The following is a 19,009-nucleotide window of genomic DNA, read 5'->3' on the forward strand; positions in this document are numbered from 1 at the left end:
AGTTACCACGCACCCATAATTCCTGAAAACTATAGTAACTAAAGACAATAAATACCGGACATGATTACTCCGAGGGAAACAAATATATTCGCATAATAAAATAATTAAAAGATAATATAACAATGATTTGGGAGTATATGCATGAAGGATGAACCCTCACTGCAGAGACGTCAAGTGCGTACTTTACCTAGTAATCAATGATGGAATAAGTGGGTTGAAGACCTGTCGTGATCTTGTAAGATTCTTGTTAATTTGTTTTTGTTTATTACCTCGATCCTGTAGCCAATAATTGAAGCGCCTTTTGGAGAACCTCCAGCTGTGTTGATAGTTATGTTAACATCGACCCTTCGTCTCTCTCACTGCCCAATCTCACCCTCAACCACCAATTTCTTTTCTTTTTCTTTTCTTTTCTTTGTTAATTTGACTACATCTATGTGTATGTATCTATACCTGCAAATTAATGACGAACAGCTAGCTAGCTCCATAGAATCTATATCTCTCTTTTCCGCTAGTCAATCCAGTTGCGTCGTTATCTTCGCCTCTATATATGTAATTACAAAAGTAAAGTATGCAGTGGCCAGTGGCTTATCTTTCTTTCTTTCTTTCTTTTCTTATTTTTGCTTTATCTCCCCCTTTGTTTCCACTCATTTTCGCAATCATTTCATAGAAAAAAAAAAAAAAAAAATTGTTTAGCCTAATCTTAAATTCTCTATCGTTCATTTCATTTGTTAGCCCATGGAGCTCAATCGGCTAATTACCATTATGTATACATTACTTAATTTCTTCCTTTTTGATAATCACCTGCTGTGTTGCGGCCGTCACATAGGATATTCTTGAACAACAAGACAAAAGCTACAAATTTTGAGAAACTTGATGATGTGCTTGAGGATTGGGTTGTCGATCGATGAAAGAGATGGCAAAGCCTATCGGAACATAAAGAATGATATAATTGAGAAAAGAATTGAAGAAAAAAAAAAATCTGTAGAACGTATATTCTTTTTCCAAACCTTTTTAATTAATTATTGGGATCCCTTTTGACTCTTCGGTACGTGAATCAATTTCAAAAACCATATTGGTAGGGGGGGGCGGGGAGGGGTGCTGATGGATACAAGTTGCGATGCGATGCGATGGTAGTCCATACCGGGCGCCGTTGGCTCCACAATATGCATAGACAAAACAATGAATTGATGAGGAATTCAAATGCTACTTTAATTGTGATCATTAGTTTCTTTCATTCTCTTTTTAGATAAATTATTATTCTCTTGCCTACAAAAAAAAAAAAAAAAAAAAACAGCGTCAATAAGCTTTCAACACTAAGTGGGGGGGGGGGGGGTTGATGGGGGTGTCATTCACAGCTTGTCTTTGATTGTTCATTTTTATGCCAGGCTGTCATGCAAAAATTTGTCTTAAATCTTAATGCTCAAAATATGTGCTAGCTAATAAACTGATCAGAATCCTAAAGATTAACGTGTAGTCTAGAAGCTGACATTAGAAAAGAGCATCTTTTCAATTATCTACTCAATTAAAGCATCGTTTCAAATAAACCCGTATACGGCAGCGGACAGAGGGCATCATTAATTTCAGATTCCTTTTACTACGCTGAGGATATGGAATCTCGGAGATAATTTTGTTGCAAATAAAAAGTAGCCTTCAAAGGTGCATATACGAATACGACAGAAAAGGAGGTGGCCCCAAAAGTCATACGTATTTTTTGGCTTTAACTACGCTTATGAGAGTTAGAACATGTTTGAAATAGTCGTACCTCTAACCCTACTTTGCAAACACAGCAATTCTTCCCTTTTTGTTTTTGTTTTTTTTTTTTTGTTTTTAATAATATTCCAACGTATGAACATCTAGCTAAAATGGGACAGACATATATATATATATATATATATATATTTAAATATTAAAATACAAATCTCTCACCTATAAGCACAAAAATTTTGGTTATAGAATAAAATCTATTTCCATATAATTGGAGAAAACAAGTCTCTCTCATCTATGACATTAGACTTGAACTCTTAGGGTTCATTTAGTGCTCCTCATAATATGAGACTGCATTGCATTATGCAATACAGTTCATTTGGACTTAGCTAATGCGGTAGTTTGCCGCATTCTTTTTTATTATTATAATAAATAAATAAATAAAATTTTATAATTTATTATCATAATATAACATAATACAATACAATATAGTATAATATTCTTTTTTTCTTTTATTTTTACATTATAACAATTAATATAAATTTTTTTAATTTATTATTAAATAATATTATCTAATAAAACAAATTTTTTATATTAATTATATTAAAAATATAATTAAATAATGTATAATTTGATTATATTATATCATAATAATTAATATATAAAAATAGACTATCATTTAATAAGTTAATATAACTAATAATAGATACTTAAAATAATATATAAAAAATATAATAAAATGTAACACTAGGGCCTGTGTTTTGCCCTTTTTCAATGTGAACTAAAATTATTTATGTCCCGTTTGGGATTGCTTTTCAGAGGTTCATTTTGAAAAGCTAATAGCTAATTTTGGTATTTGGTAATTTTTTTTTTTTTTTTACAGATCACTTTTGGCAAAATGATCCCATTTTACAATAGATTTTGAAAAAGGAGGGAAGGAGTAGCTTTTGAAAATCTGATTTTAATAATTAGTTTCATACTTAATACAATTTCATATATATTCTCATATAATTATGAAAATCCAAAATTATCCATATTAATTAAGAAATAAAATCATTAATTTAAATAGATTATTATTGCCAATTATATTAAGATAACATAATAAAAAATAAAATTAATAATGTAAAATTATTATAGTTATCAATTATTATATATACACCCAAAAAAATTTATATATATGTTTATAAATGTTTAAATAAATTTTATTCAACATTATGTCTAATTCAATTATTAATATTCTTACAATAGTTTAACCGTAAGATTTACCAAATATATATAAATGCTTTTGAACAGCACTTTTAAAAATAAATTTTATCAGACATTTAATTGATTCTCTTCATGGCTAATTATTTTAACAACACAATTAACAATAATTATTTTAAAACCTACTGCATTACCAAAATGACCCTTAATCAGTCATGCTGCATGCACTGCGCTAGGTATATTTACCACTATATTTCATTGCAATAGTATCTTGCTTGCTAGGCTTGTTAATGTAGAAATTGAAAAATTGCAGAGTTGTAGTAGAGATAATTTTATTCAGACGCAAGTGTGGTTTATGTTTGGTAAAGAATAAAGAGACTCTGTAACGAAAATAAAAGGAAAAATAAAGCGTAGTATTCTCCTAAACTGATGTTCAGATGTGTACAGCGAAGATTGACTCAGTTATGGCAGTAAAATTTTTTTTGATTTATTCAAAAATTAATCTTCATGAATTTTCTGGGAGAGTCTCCTCGAGTAAAGGGTTCGATAGCACTGAAACTTGCAAGCTACTATAATTCATCAATTGATTTCCTGCAGTAGTAGAGCGGAATTCTAGATCCTATCCTATATCCTAAACGCACCACTATGATCTAAATTCTAAAGTTTGAGAAAAACTTGTGTACATCCGAAGTATGTACAACCTGCATGCAGCCAATAGAATTCATTCTTCGATATTTGGATAGAGTTGTCCTCACTTGACAGTGAGTGCAGTATCCTTAATCATCTCAAAAGCTAACTCAAGAATTAAGAGTGAAGAGTTGCCTCAAGCTTATATTTATTTTTAGTCTATGAGAATTTTCTCCCTAACGAAAATATGTAATTTTTTTATAGTATATTGCTCATCCGGAAAACAAAGATCGCAATAATATTTTGATGATCAATTTTTAGAGAGTACGTGGGCAATTAATATAACCATACAGCAGCGGAGACGAGCTACTTTTCTTTTCGCCCTTCACGAATGCACGTACCCTTACCGTATGCAAGGCTACGTGGACACTGCACCCACTCGACTTGAGGACAATTTAGGCCAAATATTGGATCATGCCTTTCGGACGTTGAATGGAGGATCAAATAGTGTAATTTTCATTATAAAAAAGAATGAAGCAGCTTTTCAAGACCGGGCTGTTCGAATCTGTGCTGTATTATTTACTGATGGAAGGAGCATCAACAGCATTGGAGAGCTTAAGCTAACTTCGTCTTCAAGCTGTCACGTAAATGTAATAGTGGGAACTTGGGGACCACTGAGTGCTCACCAAACACAATGCTGTTGCATGGTGGTTCTCTCGTACCCGTAAGCTCTAGTAAGCAGCGGACACCTGCCCATGCAATTAATAAATCTAGTATCTCGATCTAGATTTTCTTTCCACGTGGAGCCATCGAAATCAAATCAGCATTGAGCAGGTGTTGAATTAAAGTCTGAATGAGAAACACTCAGAAGTTCGACACGTCTCAGCTGGCCCCCTGTCGAAACACGTTCTAACTTCCTTTCATGTATGATTGCTTACTTTGAAAAGGATGCCACTTTCTAAATAAGGGCAAACCAAGTCATCATGCGTGTGTGTCGCTAACGACCTTTCACCGCATGTATATTGTTTAGCTTGTGATAGCGCACGTGACAATAATGGAGAGTGAGACTTACCAAAGAATATGACATTCTTATATATGCATATAGTAGTGAAATTTGGATAGTGCACAGTTGCACAAGAAATCAATTTATGATATATTTGCTTCCCGATTGGCATATCTTGGACAAATGCCTTTACACGTGGTTACCGTTTGCAGCATAGAACATTAAGCTACAATATATGACCATGGGATTGCTTATCAGATAAAGATGGATCAATTATGACCCATGGTATACATGTACAATCACTTTCAAGATACTTATCAATCCTTCTCAGAAACCACAGTTAGATGCGAGCTGTTATTCAGAAAAAAGGTAGCGGAGAAGCTAGGGTTGCTGCATTGCATTGAATCATCGCAGTACGTTCATATTTTTATTTATCGAAGATTATGAGGTGATTTTACATTCAAGGATTGCATGGTGTGTTGAAGGGAGAGAATCTGGTCAAAAGCAAATTTACGATCGAGCATCTGTCCAGATAATAATTGCTTACGGAGTCTGGAGCAGTACAATTGTTCTGGCCACAATTGATGATTATGGCTTGGGATTTGTGGGGTGACAGGTCTTGACTCTTCAATGCCCATTTTCCACCTAATAATTCAAAATAAGGGAGACGTACTTATTCACGTGGATACAGCAAATCGTGCCACATTCCTATAGGTCTGCTTTACCTCTGAGGTTAAACTATTTATCTGCAAAATGTTATCGAAATAATGGATTCCCTCACAACAACATCGCCATTGGAACCCATTCCCGTAAATTTAATTATTTTCTAAAAATTGCTGATGATCATTAATTAAGAGTTTATGTGTGAAAGGAAAATTTATTTTGATCCTGAATCCTGACGTTTACAAAGGTAGGTTAGGTTTGTAAAAGTTTCATGAGCATGTATTGCTGTAGGAGTCATTTTCAACCTTATGGCTGTCAATTAAATTAAACTGCACACCCTGTTGTTCCTTTGGCTTTCAAAGATTCAGACTTCTGAAGGATACATTTTCAGGTGACTCATTTTTCCGTCATGATCAAAACGTTTTCTGTTGTTACGTACGGATAAATCCTGAAAAGGATGACGTGTCCGGTGACTCTTATAAAAAAATATATTTAGATTAAAGCTTTGATAAATTCTGGATAATGCACTCTCTTTTTCTCTCGTTCTTCCCCTTTTTTGGGAATAAAAAGTTTTTTAGCTTTGGGAATTTATGAAGTTTGTACGAATAGTCGAAACTAGCTACTTAAAACGTGTAACCAATAAGATTTCTCGATGACATTGAAGAAGCGGGTCGGGGCAGAAGGGGCCTTCTCGTGTCAGAAGGCTCTGGAAATGGACCATCGGGATTGAGAAAAGTCTCAAAATCTAGCTCGGCCATGATATTGACAGGTTGGTGATCATAATTTAATCCGATCCGTTTAATATGTCTTATTTGTATACATCTGATATATAGATTGTTGAATTGAATTATATTGAAAATTTAAAAATTTGTAGTCGGTGGATTAGATATGAATTTATTTATGTAAATCCTTAAAAATCAGCGAATTCGTAAAATATATATATATAAAATTAATTAATTAAATAAAAAATAAAACTTATAAATGTGGCATTACTACTTACTAATAAATAAATTAATTAAAATATTGTTACATTAATATTATACATATCTTATCTGATAATAATATATAATAAACATCATTAAATAAATTGAATAATTAAATAAACAAATATAACTTTCTCAACAGTTAATTTTTATAATTTTAGTTAATTTTCATGTATCGATTTAAACAAATCGTTGTGTTATATTTTGAGACTTTGAATGTATTATTTTATTTTTATTTAAATCTTATTCAATTTTGAATTTGACCGGTAATAAAATTATTTTTGTATAAATTTTTTTTATTTAATTCGTTCGTAGAATGAATAGAATTAAAAAATTTTGATCCATAAAATGGTCAATTGGATATGGATTGGGTCAAATCCGTATATGATCTGCAGACATATAGATTGAATTCGCCAATCCGTCAATTGTATTAGATTGAAAATTTATAATCTATAAAATCGTAGATCAGATATGAATTGATATTCAATCCATAAAATCCGATCTGCGAACACCCATATAACAAGCCTATTTTTTTTATGAGTGGAAGTGGAATTAGAAATTGTAGCTTAAACAAGGAGAAAGTGTACGATTTAGAGGAGATAATATAATTAATTATTGTATGAGTGAGATATGTAATTGAATTTAATATAATTACTATTTACATATTAGTATTTTAAAAAATAAATGATATATGTGATAATATCATTTATTTATTGTATGACTAACATGATACGTCTAATATATTCTAGATTCTTCTTTAAATAAGATATATCATAGAGCGCCTCTATTAAACTATGCCCACTTAATACATATACGACATACATATATGAATTAAATATGACTATTAATTATATGATGATTTTATATTTATGTCATATATGTATTAAATAAGTGCAGTACAATATAAGTACTCTAAAATTTCTCCCTAAATAACGTGGAATGTAATCACTAATGTGCTTTTATTTTTAGTTGATAAATTTTGTATGTTTTAAGTGAATTATTTATACTATTTGTGCTTGGGTTTTGTACAGGCACAAATAGTTGCGCATCTTATATTGTGCTACTGTGTGTATGTAAAGATTTTACGATAAAAAGCTGTAAGTCGTGGGACCCATTTCTCTCTTCCAAATCTTAATAGTGTGCAACTGTGCGCACAAAGCGATTCCTCATCTATTAATTACAAATGGTTCTTGGTGCATTGAAATATAATCGAGTTCCATGTTTGTTCGGGAGAGTTCCACGTTTGCACTAAACATGGCTCTCCGTATACAATTGACTTGGATGGGCCCACAACGAAACCAATCAGGACCACTAATCTTGTCATCGGAGATCCTAAGAATTCTGAGCTGGATGTCACTCTTTACCACGTCGGCCCCGCCCCCAAAATTTCCTTTCACGCTCGCATATTTTTTCGTCCATCTTTTTTGTATCACTATTTTTTTCCCCCCAAAATTTACCTATCATCTACCTGGATAACTTCGAAGTCGAGCAGTTCAAATCTCCTCGTCTAATTATTATGAAATTTTATTATATTTTACTTCTTTAAAAAAAAAAAAAATTATCTAACGGTTATTAAATCTCTTATCCACCCATGTGAACGGGATTCACATCACATAACTCTTATTTTTAACACAAAATATTGAATCATCTCAACTGCGTAACATACTCTTATATATATATATTGGTGAATGGTTAACATATTATAATGTCAGTTTTTATTAAACAATTTATAGTAAATGCTCATTTGATTCCTATAGTTTAAACTAACTATTCTATTAGTGCTTGTATTTTCGCAAATAACCTAAAACACTCATGTAGATACTATTCTCGAAGCTGTTGGATCTACAGCTCAAACTAGCATTTTCTGCTTAAAACAACTTAAATTTTTAAATAAATCTGATATACAACAGGTAAAAAGTATATGATAAGTAAGTATATCTTAATGAAAACATATGTACAATATGGACTTTTTGGTAATTTTTTGAAAATTCAAGGTACTCCAGCAAGGTTATAAGTCAAATTGTTTTAACTAAGATATAATATGTAAGCTAAACGCAATTATTTTTCAAATCAACGTCAAATTTAATGGATGAAGTTTGAAGAAAATATTTGAAAATTTGAGTCAAAATTACGAACGTCATCTGACGTTGGTGACATTTTTTATGGTTGCTTCGTTAAGGAACGAAGATTCCAACAATACAAAATTGATTTACAAATGTTGATGGTTGGCGACAAATGACAAATAAGTGTGGTCGCGATGAGTAATACTAATCATAGATGAAGTTTTTATTTTTAAACAAAGAATTAATGTAAATAGCACATTACAAAATATTAAGATATTAATTTACGTTGTAAAGACCTCATTCTACACCAACAATGATACACAACTCGGTTGCCCATAGGAGCACTATTCATACAATGCACCGAAGTTTCCTAATTTCTTTTTTTTTTACTACAAAAATATTTCTTCAAGTGAAAAAAAAAAAATTACTACAGATGGCTTTTTATAGTTTATGATGAACAGATGAAGCGTGTCTTGATATTATGGTTGGGTCCACATCTATTACTTTATTATTACTATTATTTTTAATATTTTCGGTAGCATGGTAACTATCACATCAAGGACTCGTATTTGGTTCTTCCTTTAAACTCTTGTTTATCGGCTTATTATTACATGCGGCGCAATAATCCATAGAATGCATGATACACGAGTTACCGTTAAATCTTGAATTTTCCCTCAATATCGGCCTAAGCCAACACCCTTTCACACATCATCATCTTTTGTATTCTTCTTTCCAATTTGAAGAGTTTAATTTGTTCTCATCTGTCCGTAATGTCTCCAGAGACCACCAGATATATGTATCCTGTGCTCCTCAATATATAACTGTGCAATTGCGTGTTTCTTGCATCAAATATGAACCGTTTCAAACAAATCTAATTAATCAGCAAGGTGAACTTAATTAATAATTTAATATTCGAAATGCGCCCAGTTAGGAGAACTAATTAATATTTAGTGGTTCAAAATTCAAACTTTTGTTTTCCCGTCTGAGAAGTTATGGCAATTAGGCCAAGGTCAATTAAGAAACCGCTAGTTGTTTCTTGTGATTTATCGATTAAGTGAATGGTCGACGACTTTTAGCCTTATGTTAGATTACCTGTCTAGACTGCAAAATAAAACGGCTGATTACAGTATCCCATTTTGTCTTCAAAATGTTTAGAAAGTTTTATCTTTTGAAGCCTTAATTTCTTCCTGATTTGATGTGTATACATACTCCTTGAATTAACGAACATTCAGGGCCAGGATCCTTCACAATCTCAAGAGCAGATTTTTGTCGTCCTTGACTACATTTCTAGTAAAATCAAGAAAACATAACGGGGTAGTTAATTTGGTGGCAAATTAGATCACGTTTGTGTGTTCCAAATTCGAACCTCTGTTCCTCAAATGTAATTATGATCCGCAAGTCATTTTCTCTGGTCCAGGACGTATTTGTTTCACTAATTTTTTTTTTTATTAGAAAAAAGCCATGAGGAGTTTTGCATGGAAACCATTAATTCGGTACCAAAAACCCTGCCAGCTGCGGCTTAAGAGAATCTACGAAACAGGGGCTGTAGATTGTTTTAGTAAACAGCTGATAACAAAAAATCAGTTGAAAAAGAAAAATATGTGTTTAAAAAGGCTTTTTTTTTTTCTTTCTAAAACTTGTCCGGACCATACTAATCAGTTTAAATTCAGTATATTACTGGAATATGATGTAAATGAACAATAAGATTTTGTTGCGCGACATATTGTATCCAAGCCGTAATTTCGGGAAATCTAAGTATAGATAGTGGGGACGATCATTTAAAGATTTGGATTTTATCATATCTGCTTAAATGGAAGAAAATACTACGTGTAATATTTATGTCCTGTTGGTTGGATTTGTATGAATTTACCGTATATACATAAATAAAGGGCCAAAATTTTCGGACTCACATTTATCTTTTGTCCTTATCCTCGCTCTATATTTCCTTTCTATATAAACCAACATTCGGCTTCTCGCTTCAGTGACTCAAAACACACCAAAGCGCAAATCCTTGGCCTGCATTTTAACTTGGATTCGTAAGCTAAATCGCCTACTGAAATAATAAGAAAGGAAGAGATATGGAGGGGATTCTTCTGTGTTTTTTCATCTTTCTGCTCGCTGCTCTACCTTTGTGTATGTTGTTTGCAAGAGACAAGACAGAACCTCGAAAAAAAGCTAAGCTTCCTCCAGGTTCGATGGGTTGGCCTCTCATAGGAGAAACTCTTCAACTCTACTCTCAAGACCCAAATGTTTTCTTTACCGCCAAACAAAAAAGGTTTCAATTCTCTCTTTCTCTATATGTAGTTTCCTTTTACTCCTTCGTATTGTTTACTCTCTCTCTCTCTCTCTATTTTTACAAATACAAATGTGATGATCGTGGTGGTTCAGGTATGGAGAAATTTTCAAGACTCATATTCTTGGGTGCCCCTGTGTCATGCTGGCTAGCTCTGAGGCTGCTAAGTTCGTTTTGGTTACACAAGCCCATTTGTTCAAGCCCACGTATCCGAAAAGCAAAGAACGTTTAATTGGTCCATCGGCGATCTTTTTTCACCAGGGAGACTACCATCTTCGTCTAAGGAAGATAGTTCAAGGCTCCTTGTCCCTCGAAGCAATTCGTGAGTTGGTAACCGACATCGAAGCCGCTGCAGTCGCTGCCTTGGACTCATGGCACGGGGGGCATATCATTAACACCTTTCAGGAAATGAAAAAGGTTTTGTTGGTTTCCATTGCACAGTTGAAAACATACAATTGAATTAAATTTCTTTTTTAAATATTTCTTTTCTACTTTAGAAGAACGCCTGGTTAAAATTTAGGTATTTATGCTGCCCTTTTGTAGCTTTCTTGAAAGTTGTTCGTACTTGCATATCTAATAAGATTCTCATCACTGCCGTGTTTGTATTTTCTTTGATTTATTGCAGCTTTCTTTTGAAGTAGGCACACTGACGATTTTTGGGCACTTGAAAGACAATTATAAAGGCGAACTGAAGAAGAACTACTTGATAGTGGATAAGGGCTACAATTCCTTTTCTACAAACATACCCGGAACTCCATACAAAAAGGCCTTACAGGTAGGCAAATTAAGTTGTTATAGTATTAGCTATCCTCATTACGTTATAATATATCTTCTCATAATTAATTGGCCTTAAACTTTACAATTAATAGGCAAGAAAGAGGCTAAATGAAATTCTGAGTGATATTATTCGCGAAAGGAAGGAGAAGCGATTGCACGAGAAGGATCTGCTGGGCTGCCTTCTTAACTCAAAAGATGAAAATGGAGAAGTGTTAAGTGATGATAAAATCGCAGACAACATAATCGGTGTGCTTTTTGCTGCTCAAGATACAACAGCAAGTGTAATGACGTGGATTGTCAAGTACCTCCATGACAATCCGAAACTTCTAGAGGGAGTAAAGGTATTGTCTTGTCTATCTATAAGAAGCCAAATCATACGCGAGGTCTCTCTAGAACAAGTCTCGCTAGCCTTCTGTTCTTGTCTTTTGTCTTTGAATTTTATATGAATGTATTTAATTGTATTTGTTGGTACCGTCTTTTGTAGGCTGAACAGAAGGCCATCCGTAAATTAAATGAAGAAGGTAACCAACCGTTGAGCTGGACACAAACGAGAAATATGCCAGTAACATACAAGGTAACCAACTGTCTCACTCTCACCTCGGAGAAATCTGTTTTTATTGTTGCCATCTTTGGGTATTTTTCTTGCAACAATTGCTAAAATAGAAACACATGGCCTCTGTACTCAGGTCGTATTGGAGAGCTTGAGAATGGCAAGCATAATATCCTTCACCTTTAGAGAAGCAGTGGCTGATGTCGAATACAAAGGTAGGATTATCAAATCAAAGCATATCTATTTTTAATTCCTGAATCAGAGGTCATTTTCCCATAGCCAAATTGGATTAGGACCAAAAACCAAAAAAAAAAAAAACGGCTCCTAAAATTAATTAGAGCAGCCAATTGTTTTATCTTGTAGAAAATGACATTTAAGGACCTGATTGATCACAGGTTACTTGATTCCAAAGGGGTGGAAGGTGCTGCCTCTCTTCAGGAACATTCATCACAATCCAGAATATTTTACTGATCCTCAGAAATTTGATCCTTCAAGATTTGAGGTAATAATGATCTACTAGTTGGCAAAGATGTGCATGTGTGTGTTTCTGTTTTCTTGTTCTGTTTGTGTACACGCGTAAAGCTAGTAGCACTAAGCAAGATTTTTGTAGTACATGCTTATGGCTAAGACTTTCCATTTTTTCTTCTTTTTTTTTTTTAATTTTTTTGGTTTTGGTTTTCATGGTTGTAATGCAGGTTGCGCCGAAACCCAATACATTTATGCCATTTGGCAGTGGGGTTCATTCCTGTCCCGGAAATGAACTTGCCAAGCTGGAGATGCTTGTAATGATCCACCATTTGGTCACCAAGTTCAGGTATTGTTGAAAGAAAATTGCTAAAATTACAAAAAAAAAAAAAAAAAAGGAATTATAATACTGTATAATATTATAGGATTAATTAATTTTTTTATCTTTTTTTTTTTCCAACCGTATGGTGTTGTAATTAATTTTATCTTCTTTCTATTTGATTTTTCTGTTTTAAATAACATTACTCCTATAGAAAATCTCGTTCCTATACAATAGTCGGAAACTTGAATCTATTTTCCAACAACGGTCCAGTTCAACTGCAGTAATAATATTCTACATAATGCTTTCGGACCAGACGTGACAAATTTTTTTCCTGTATGGAACTTTTAAATTAATTTTTTATGCAGAAAATGAACTTTCGGATGATGTAGCATTCATAAAATACAATGCTTAGATAAATAAAAGTCTCGATAGAGCGTCTTTGAAGACAAGCAAGATGGAAAATGAATAATCAGTGATAAGAATATTTTTGCTTTTTGTTGGTATTTGCAGGTGGGAAGTGATAGGATCCCAAAGCGGGATTCAGTATGGTCCATTTCCAATTCCCTATCAAGGATTTCCTGCCAGATTTTCGAAAGAAACCAAAAGCTAAAAGAGGCAGCATGGTGCTACTATAATTCTACAGTCGAGATGCCATTATTAGTCTCCACCATTTTCTATAATTTTATTATCATTGTATTTTTGGGTAAGCAATCTGTAATTTGATTGAAGAGACTATAACATCCCTTCCAAGCATCTAGGAATATAATATGATTTCTTTTCTGTTATATCTCTTCACACATTCTGTAATTTGTATTTTGCAATCTCTAATTAGCTAATATATGTAGTTTATTTCAATTGGAAGTATTCTAGGGGAACAGACTGAAATTGAAACATGTCTTGTTTTTCCCTTTTTTTTTAAAGAAAAAAAAAAGCCAAGAAGAAAAAGATTTGCTCACTCAATATTAATAAAAGGAAAATGCTAAGTATAAAAAAAACGAAAGAAGGACGAGAGAATTAAGCATGTGGTGGGAGAAGAAAGAGAAAAAAAAAAAGCTGACAAGGGAGAGAGAAGAGGTAATTCTCTCATTTTTCTCTCGTTGTTCTTGATATTTAGCAGCCCTCTTAATAAAATAGACACTTTAAAGGAACACAGAAAAATAAAAAATGTCTGCTTAGGTATGGAATGGAGATTGGATTGCTTCTACCCCACACTAATTTGAATCGGCTGATATTATGTTTTTTAAGCAATCCAATTCACCATGACGCCACGTCTCCGTCTTTGAATCGCCGCAGCGCGTGCTCCTTGCTCCCTACCACAGGCTGCAAAAGTAGCAGCCATGTGTCATTGAGCGACAGGCCAAAAAGAAATGGTGGTGTCTCCAGGCTCCGGCTGAAGGGTACCCTCCAAAATGACAAAATCTGCTAACTGCTGCTTTTGCAACCTTCCTCCCTAATGGACCCCACTAACTAGTAAACGTGGCTAATTGAGTTTGGTTGTCAAAACTATTCAAACTTTCTATATTTTACCTTTGTTTAAATTTTAAAATACCTCAGGTGTATTATATTTAATTGATGTATATATGACATATATAATTAAATTTAATATAATTACTATTTATATAAGGCTAATGTTAAGTTACATGCATGTAACTTACAACCCTCTCACATAAATAGTAAATAGTGTGGGTCCACTCACTATTTATATGAGAGGGTTATAAGTTACATGCACGTAACTTAAGAGGATCCTTTATATAATGGTGGTTCAAAATATATACACATATGTCATGATATCATTTACTTATTGTATAACTGATATAATATCTCAAATGTATTCTAAAATTTCTTCTTAGTGAGATATCTGCTTATGGGTTATTGCAATGGCCAGACGCACTCCAAATGCAGCATTTTATGATTTCGTAGTAGAGTATGATTTCAATTTCATAGCTCATCGATGTTAATTTCCAAATCAGCCTGCATGTTCGGGCCGTCATTTCAGCGGCAGATGCTTCTCAAAGAGGCACAGCCTATTATCCAGTGACATCTTTGCACATTTACGTTAGGGTAAATTTTGAATTCTCTCATGAAATTGTCTTTAAATTATTCTTTTTCTTTTAAAAACTTCGACTTACCCTAATTTTGTTCAAAAAATAAGAAAAAATTTGAGGTGGATTGACGTATTTTCTTTTGTCTTCTAACAAAAAATGAGAGTTTAATTAAGATTTTCAAAAATATGAAAGTGATTTTAAGATAATCAATTCACAAGAGTAATAATCCGTAATTATCCCTCTGTTAATTTGATGTCAAGCTCGCAGTAACTTCCACATTCAAGTGAGCTCGAGAGAAACTGTGTTTGAATAACAACAGCAGCTGCTTTATATGAATGCACTACCGCAATGTTTATATTAAACGTGTAGCTCAATCAACGCACAGAAAAAAAAGAACAAGCATTGATATTAGTGATAATAGAGAAAATGAGAACAAGTATTGGGACACTCTAGTTTTTCACTCACAAATACAGACTTATAGATGTTGTATAATCAATGAAACTTAAGCTTAAGTTTCACACTCGCTATTGTAAACCAGAAGCAAAGTTGTGAAAACATAATCAGATTAACTCAATTGTCGTTAGAGGTTGTTGATGTGTATTTAAGAATTGCTGCATCAATTCTTTCTTTGTCTCGGGTTGGAAATGCTTCCACTAGAGCTCCATTTTTGTAGAAGTGGAAGAGAGGAACTGTCTGCATCATTTCAAGGTTATCTTATAGTCAGTGAAGGACAATCGAGTAAAAACAGAACTCAGAAATGCTTTGTAGACTACTTCAGCGTTCAGGCATATTTCTTTCAAACAATGTTGAGAAGAAAAAGAAAACTTATGAAAGCAAAGAAAAGAAATTTGTGCAATAACCACAAAAAAGTTATTGCACAAATTTCTTTTCTTTGCTTTCATAAGTTTTCTTCTCCTTCTCAACATTGTTTGAAAGAAATTTGCCTGAAAGCTAGTCTCTTTACTCCCCCCAGTTATCTTAGCAAGCTGCATTTTGTGATTAATCATCAGAATTGTGGAAAAATTTAACAAAATCTAGTGAAGGATTTCCTAGAAAAGAACCTGAATTAGCCGCAAATAAAAATTTCCGAAAGCACCCCAGTCAGTCAGTTGATCGAAATTTTAGAATCTTTACTTTTCATACTAAGTGATGTATATAACACTTGCCATCAAAATAAATTCATTGAAGGTAAGGAACAGTACGAAAGAAAAGTTTACCTTTATTTTAAGACGTTCAGCGACCTCAGATTGTTCATCATACTCATCAATCACCTGTAAGAAGACAGCATATTAGCAATTGTCTGTTCCAGAAAATATAGAAAGTTGCAATGAACTATAAAAAAACTAAAAAAGAAGGGACAAAAGCTACTGGGAACCCAAATTCTGTTGGCTATTTGTAAGAATACTCCATACTCAGCCTAATTACCAATCGACTAGCAAATTGAATTCTGAAAGACCCTATTAAACAAAAATCAACATTTTCAGCTCAAAACCTTTGATGCCAAGGTTATCTAAGGAAATCGAATAAAAGAAAACTAAAGTTAGTACAGATGATGAAAAATTAAACACAGATATGCGTAACTTGAATACAGTTTGGACAAGTCAAGCTTATAAAGTACTCACATTATGTTTTAAGAAAATTACTGGAGCTTCCTGATCACCGGATCCCTTGCATAATTTTGAAAACCCCTGCTCTATATACTTGCAGCTTCCACAAGAGGTGCGATAAAAATCTACCACAACTAAAGACCCAGTTTCTTTGGACTTTTCCAGTATTTTGAAGAACTCCGCATCAGTCTTAAATTCTCTAACACATTCAACAGGACAAAGATCATCATCTTCATCAGATTCCCCTTGAGTTGCATCAATGAGACCTTTGACTTTTCCATGTCTCAGGTTATGGTTACTTTTTAAAGAGGCTAAACCTGTACTTTTACTTTCAAATGGAATTCTGTTTCTGGTCCTCATGCAAAAAGATTTAGCACAAGTTCTATCACGATGCAAGCTGGTTACCATACAGGGAACTTTAGAACTGAATTTTCCATCTGCATTTCTCCCCCCAAACAGGGCGCCTTTGTAAAAAATATTCTGCTTTTGCATGAAAATATATACAGCAAGTTTCCACAACAACGGCCTATATAACACTTAAAACAAAAATTTATAATAAATTCTTGACATGTTCCTTAATACTTTGCAGGATAGAACAGCCACCTTCCAACTTGTTCCCAATTCTTCGTCTCATTCCATCAGCTGGGTTATATATAGCATGATAATCATCACTGTTACGAAGGGGAAAAGTAAAAGGAGAATCTCTATATAGTAGGCAAAGTATAGAGGATATTCACAAACCAAGCCGAAAAATTATTCATTTTAGACTAAAGCATTCAATGGTTCTGAAGAATCTGCATCAACAAAATATAAAATTAATGAGAAAAAAATAGTTTGATACCCATATAACATCATTTTTTCAAAGTCAAAATCTTTCACTCAAATGGCATCCCAGAATTATTGAAATATTGAAAGTTAATGTTAAATTTATTCGGCATTCTTTTAAAAGAATTTGACCGTAGAAGCTAATTTGAGATGTTGAATGGTTCGCTGAACTTGTAGTGCGGAGTATGCATTTACGCGGATGGCAAAATAAGATGACAGTATAGAGATTTGAGGTAATCAAATTGGCATTCATTATTCAATTCAAGGAAGCAGAAAACTTGAATGGCGCCGAAGGATATGAACAGAAACAAAACTATGCACACTAGAATAGAGTAGAAACAGTTAAAAAGAGATGAAGAAAAGACGGGCAGGCCAAGTTTCGGTTACTTGAAAGTTCAAAGAGTGATTCATCGGTCAGCGCTTACCTCGGGCAGTTAAGGCTGCCACTGCATTCGCTATATCATACCCCAGTCTCAGTTTCACGCTCAACTCTCAACTGGAGAAAGAAGAAAGAAAGCTTTGCTTTGCTTGGAATGAAATGACATTCACCGTAACCACTAACAATCAACCATATCCATCCAAACTCTAATCCCTCTATTCGAAAATATCGTTTTCCTTTGTTGTCATTCATCAACTTGTCCGGTTCACGAAATTGGGCCTGAAAGCCCGTTTTATGAGGCCCATTCTTATGAACTTATATGCTGGGCCAGGTATGCCAGGTCCATTTGCAACTAACGATGGGGTGTGTATTAGGGAGTTCAGAATCTAATCCGATCCGTATAAATCTGATCCGTGGATTGGTAGATTAGATATAAATTTACTTTTGTAAATCTGTAAAAAACTGTGAATCCGTAAAAAAATAAAAAGTATTTATTTAATTAAAAAACTTGTAAATATGACATTATTACTTACTAATAAATAAATAAGTTAAAATATAATTACATTAACATTATATTATATCTTATCCGATGATAATAAAAAATAAAGAATAATTAAATAAACAAATATAGTTTCATAAATAGTTAATTTTCATGTACTGATCTAAACGAATGAGATTTTATTTCGTTTTGCTGTGTTATATTTTTAAACTTTAAATGTATTTTTTAGGTTTATTTAAATAGTTGATTTATTTAAATATTATTTGATTTTAAATTTGATCGGTAATAAAATTATTTTAAATTTTTTTATTTGGTTAGGTCGGGGATTGGACATAATTAAAAGTTTTTTTCAATCCACAAACTAATCTGCAAAAGGGTGGTTGGATATGAATTGGGTCAAATCCGCATCTGATCCGCAAATGTATGGATTGAATTTCATCAATCCGTGGATCAGATTAGATTGAAAATTTATAATTCATAAAATCATGGATTGGATATGGATTGATGTCAAATTCGTAAAATCCGATCCGCAAACACCCCTAGTGTGTATGTGTGTGTGTATACGTATGCACGTACACACACAGAGACATTTCAGTTAGGCTCTAAGCACGCTTTGCTTGTGATAACAAAATACTCCTAAAATTTTAAAAAGACAATAATTGATATTCCTAAAATATGATATTGTTTTTTAGAATAATTGATAGTACTAATATGGATACTCCTGACATTTGCAATTAACATTAGGATAATTCCTATTGTTTTTTCATATAGTCTCAACCACTATATGACTAAAACGAATTTAGTTGTGTAATACTACGTATGTATGATAATTGATGTTTTAAAAAAAATTGTTTTTGATTATAACATGTCATGTAATATGCTATGGAAATAACCGGATTTGATTTTCAAGCTTTAAATTGCCCAGTTCATAAACTATTAAGTATATTGCTGCAGAATAACAAACATATTCCCTTATAGTGTAAGTGTAGGCAATTTTTATG

General features: G+C 33.0%; 2 protein-coding genes across 2 annotated transcripts; one reads left to right on the forward strand and one right to left on the reverse strand.

Annotated features, from left to right (window-relative positions):
• Positions 1-10,246: 10,246 nt before the first annotated feature.
• Positions 10,247-13,489, forward strand: CYP707A4 (abscisic acid 8'-hydroxylase 3-like). The gene is given in 9 exon segments (NM_001288907.1): positions 10,247-10,521; positions 10,635-10,956; positions 11,165-11,314; positions 11,409-11,657; positions 11,801-11,890; positions 12,003-12,081; positions 12,262-12,368; positions 12,562-12,680; positions 13,164-13,489. Coding segments are annotated over 9 exon segments (1,413 nt in total). The 5' UTR covers positions 10,247-10,324; the 3' UTR covers positions 13,264-13,489.
• A 1,597-nt stretch (positions 13,490-15,086) lies between these two features.
• Positions 15,087-17,708, reverse strand: LOC102611856 (thioredoxin-like 4, chloroplastic). The gene is made up of 4 exons (XM_006473262.4): positions 17,556-17,708; positions 16,321-17,099; positions 15,916-15,969; positions 15,087-15,391 (listed from the first exon to the last, which is right to left on the reverse strand). Exons 2-4 carry the CDS (start codon positions 16,795-16,797, stop codon positions 15,269-15,271), a joined length of 654 nt encoding a protein of 217 aa, XP_006473325.2. The 5' UTR covers positions 16,798-17,099; positions 17,556-17,708; the 3' UTR covers positions 15,087-15,268.
• Between the last annotated feature and the right edge of the window lie 1,301 nt (positions 17,709-19,009).

Source organism: Citrus sinensis, chromosome 5 (assembly GCF_022201045.2).
Source record: "Citrus sinensis cultivar Valencia sweet orange chromosome 5, DVS_A1.0, whole genome shotgun sequence".
Lineage (NCBI taxonomy): Eukaryota > Viridiplantae > Streptophyta > Magnoliopsida > Sapindales > Rutaceae > Citrus > Citrus sinensis.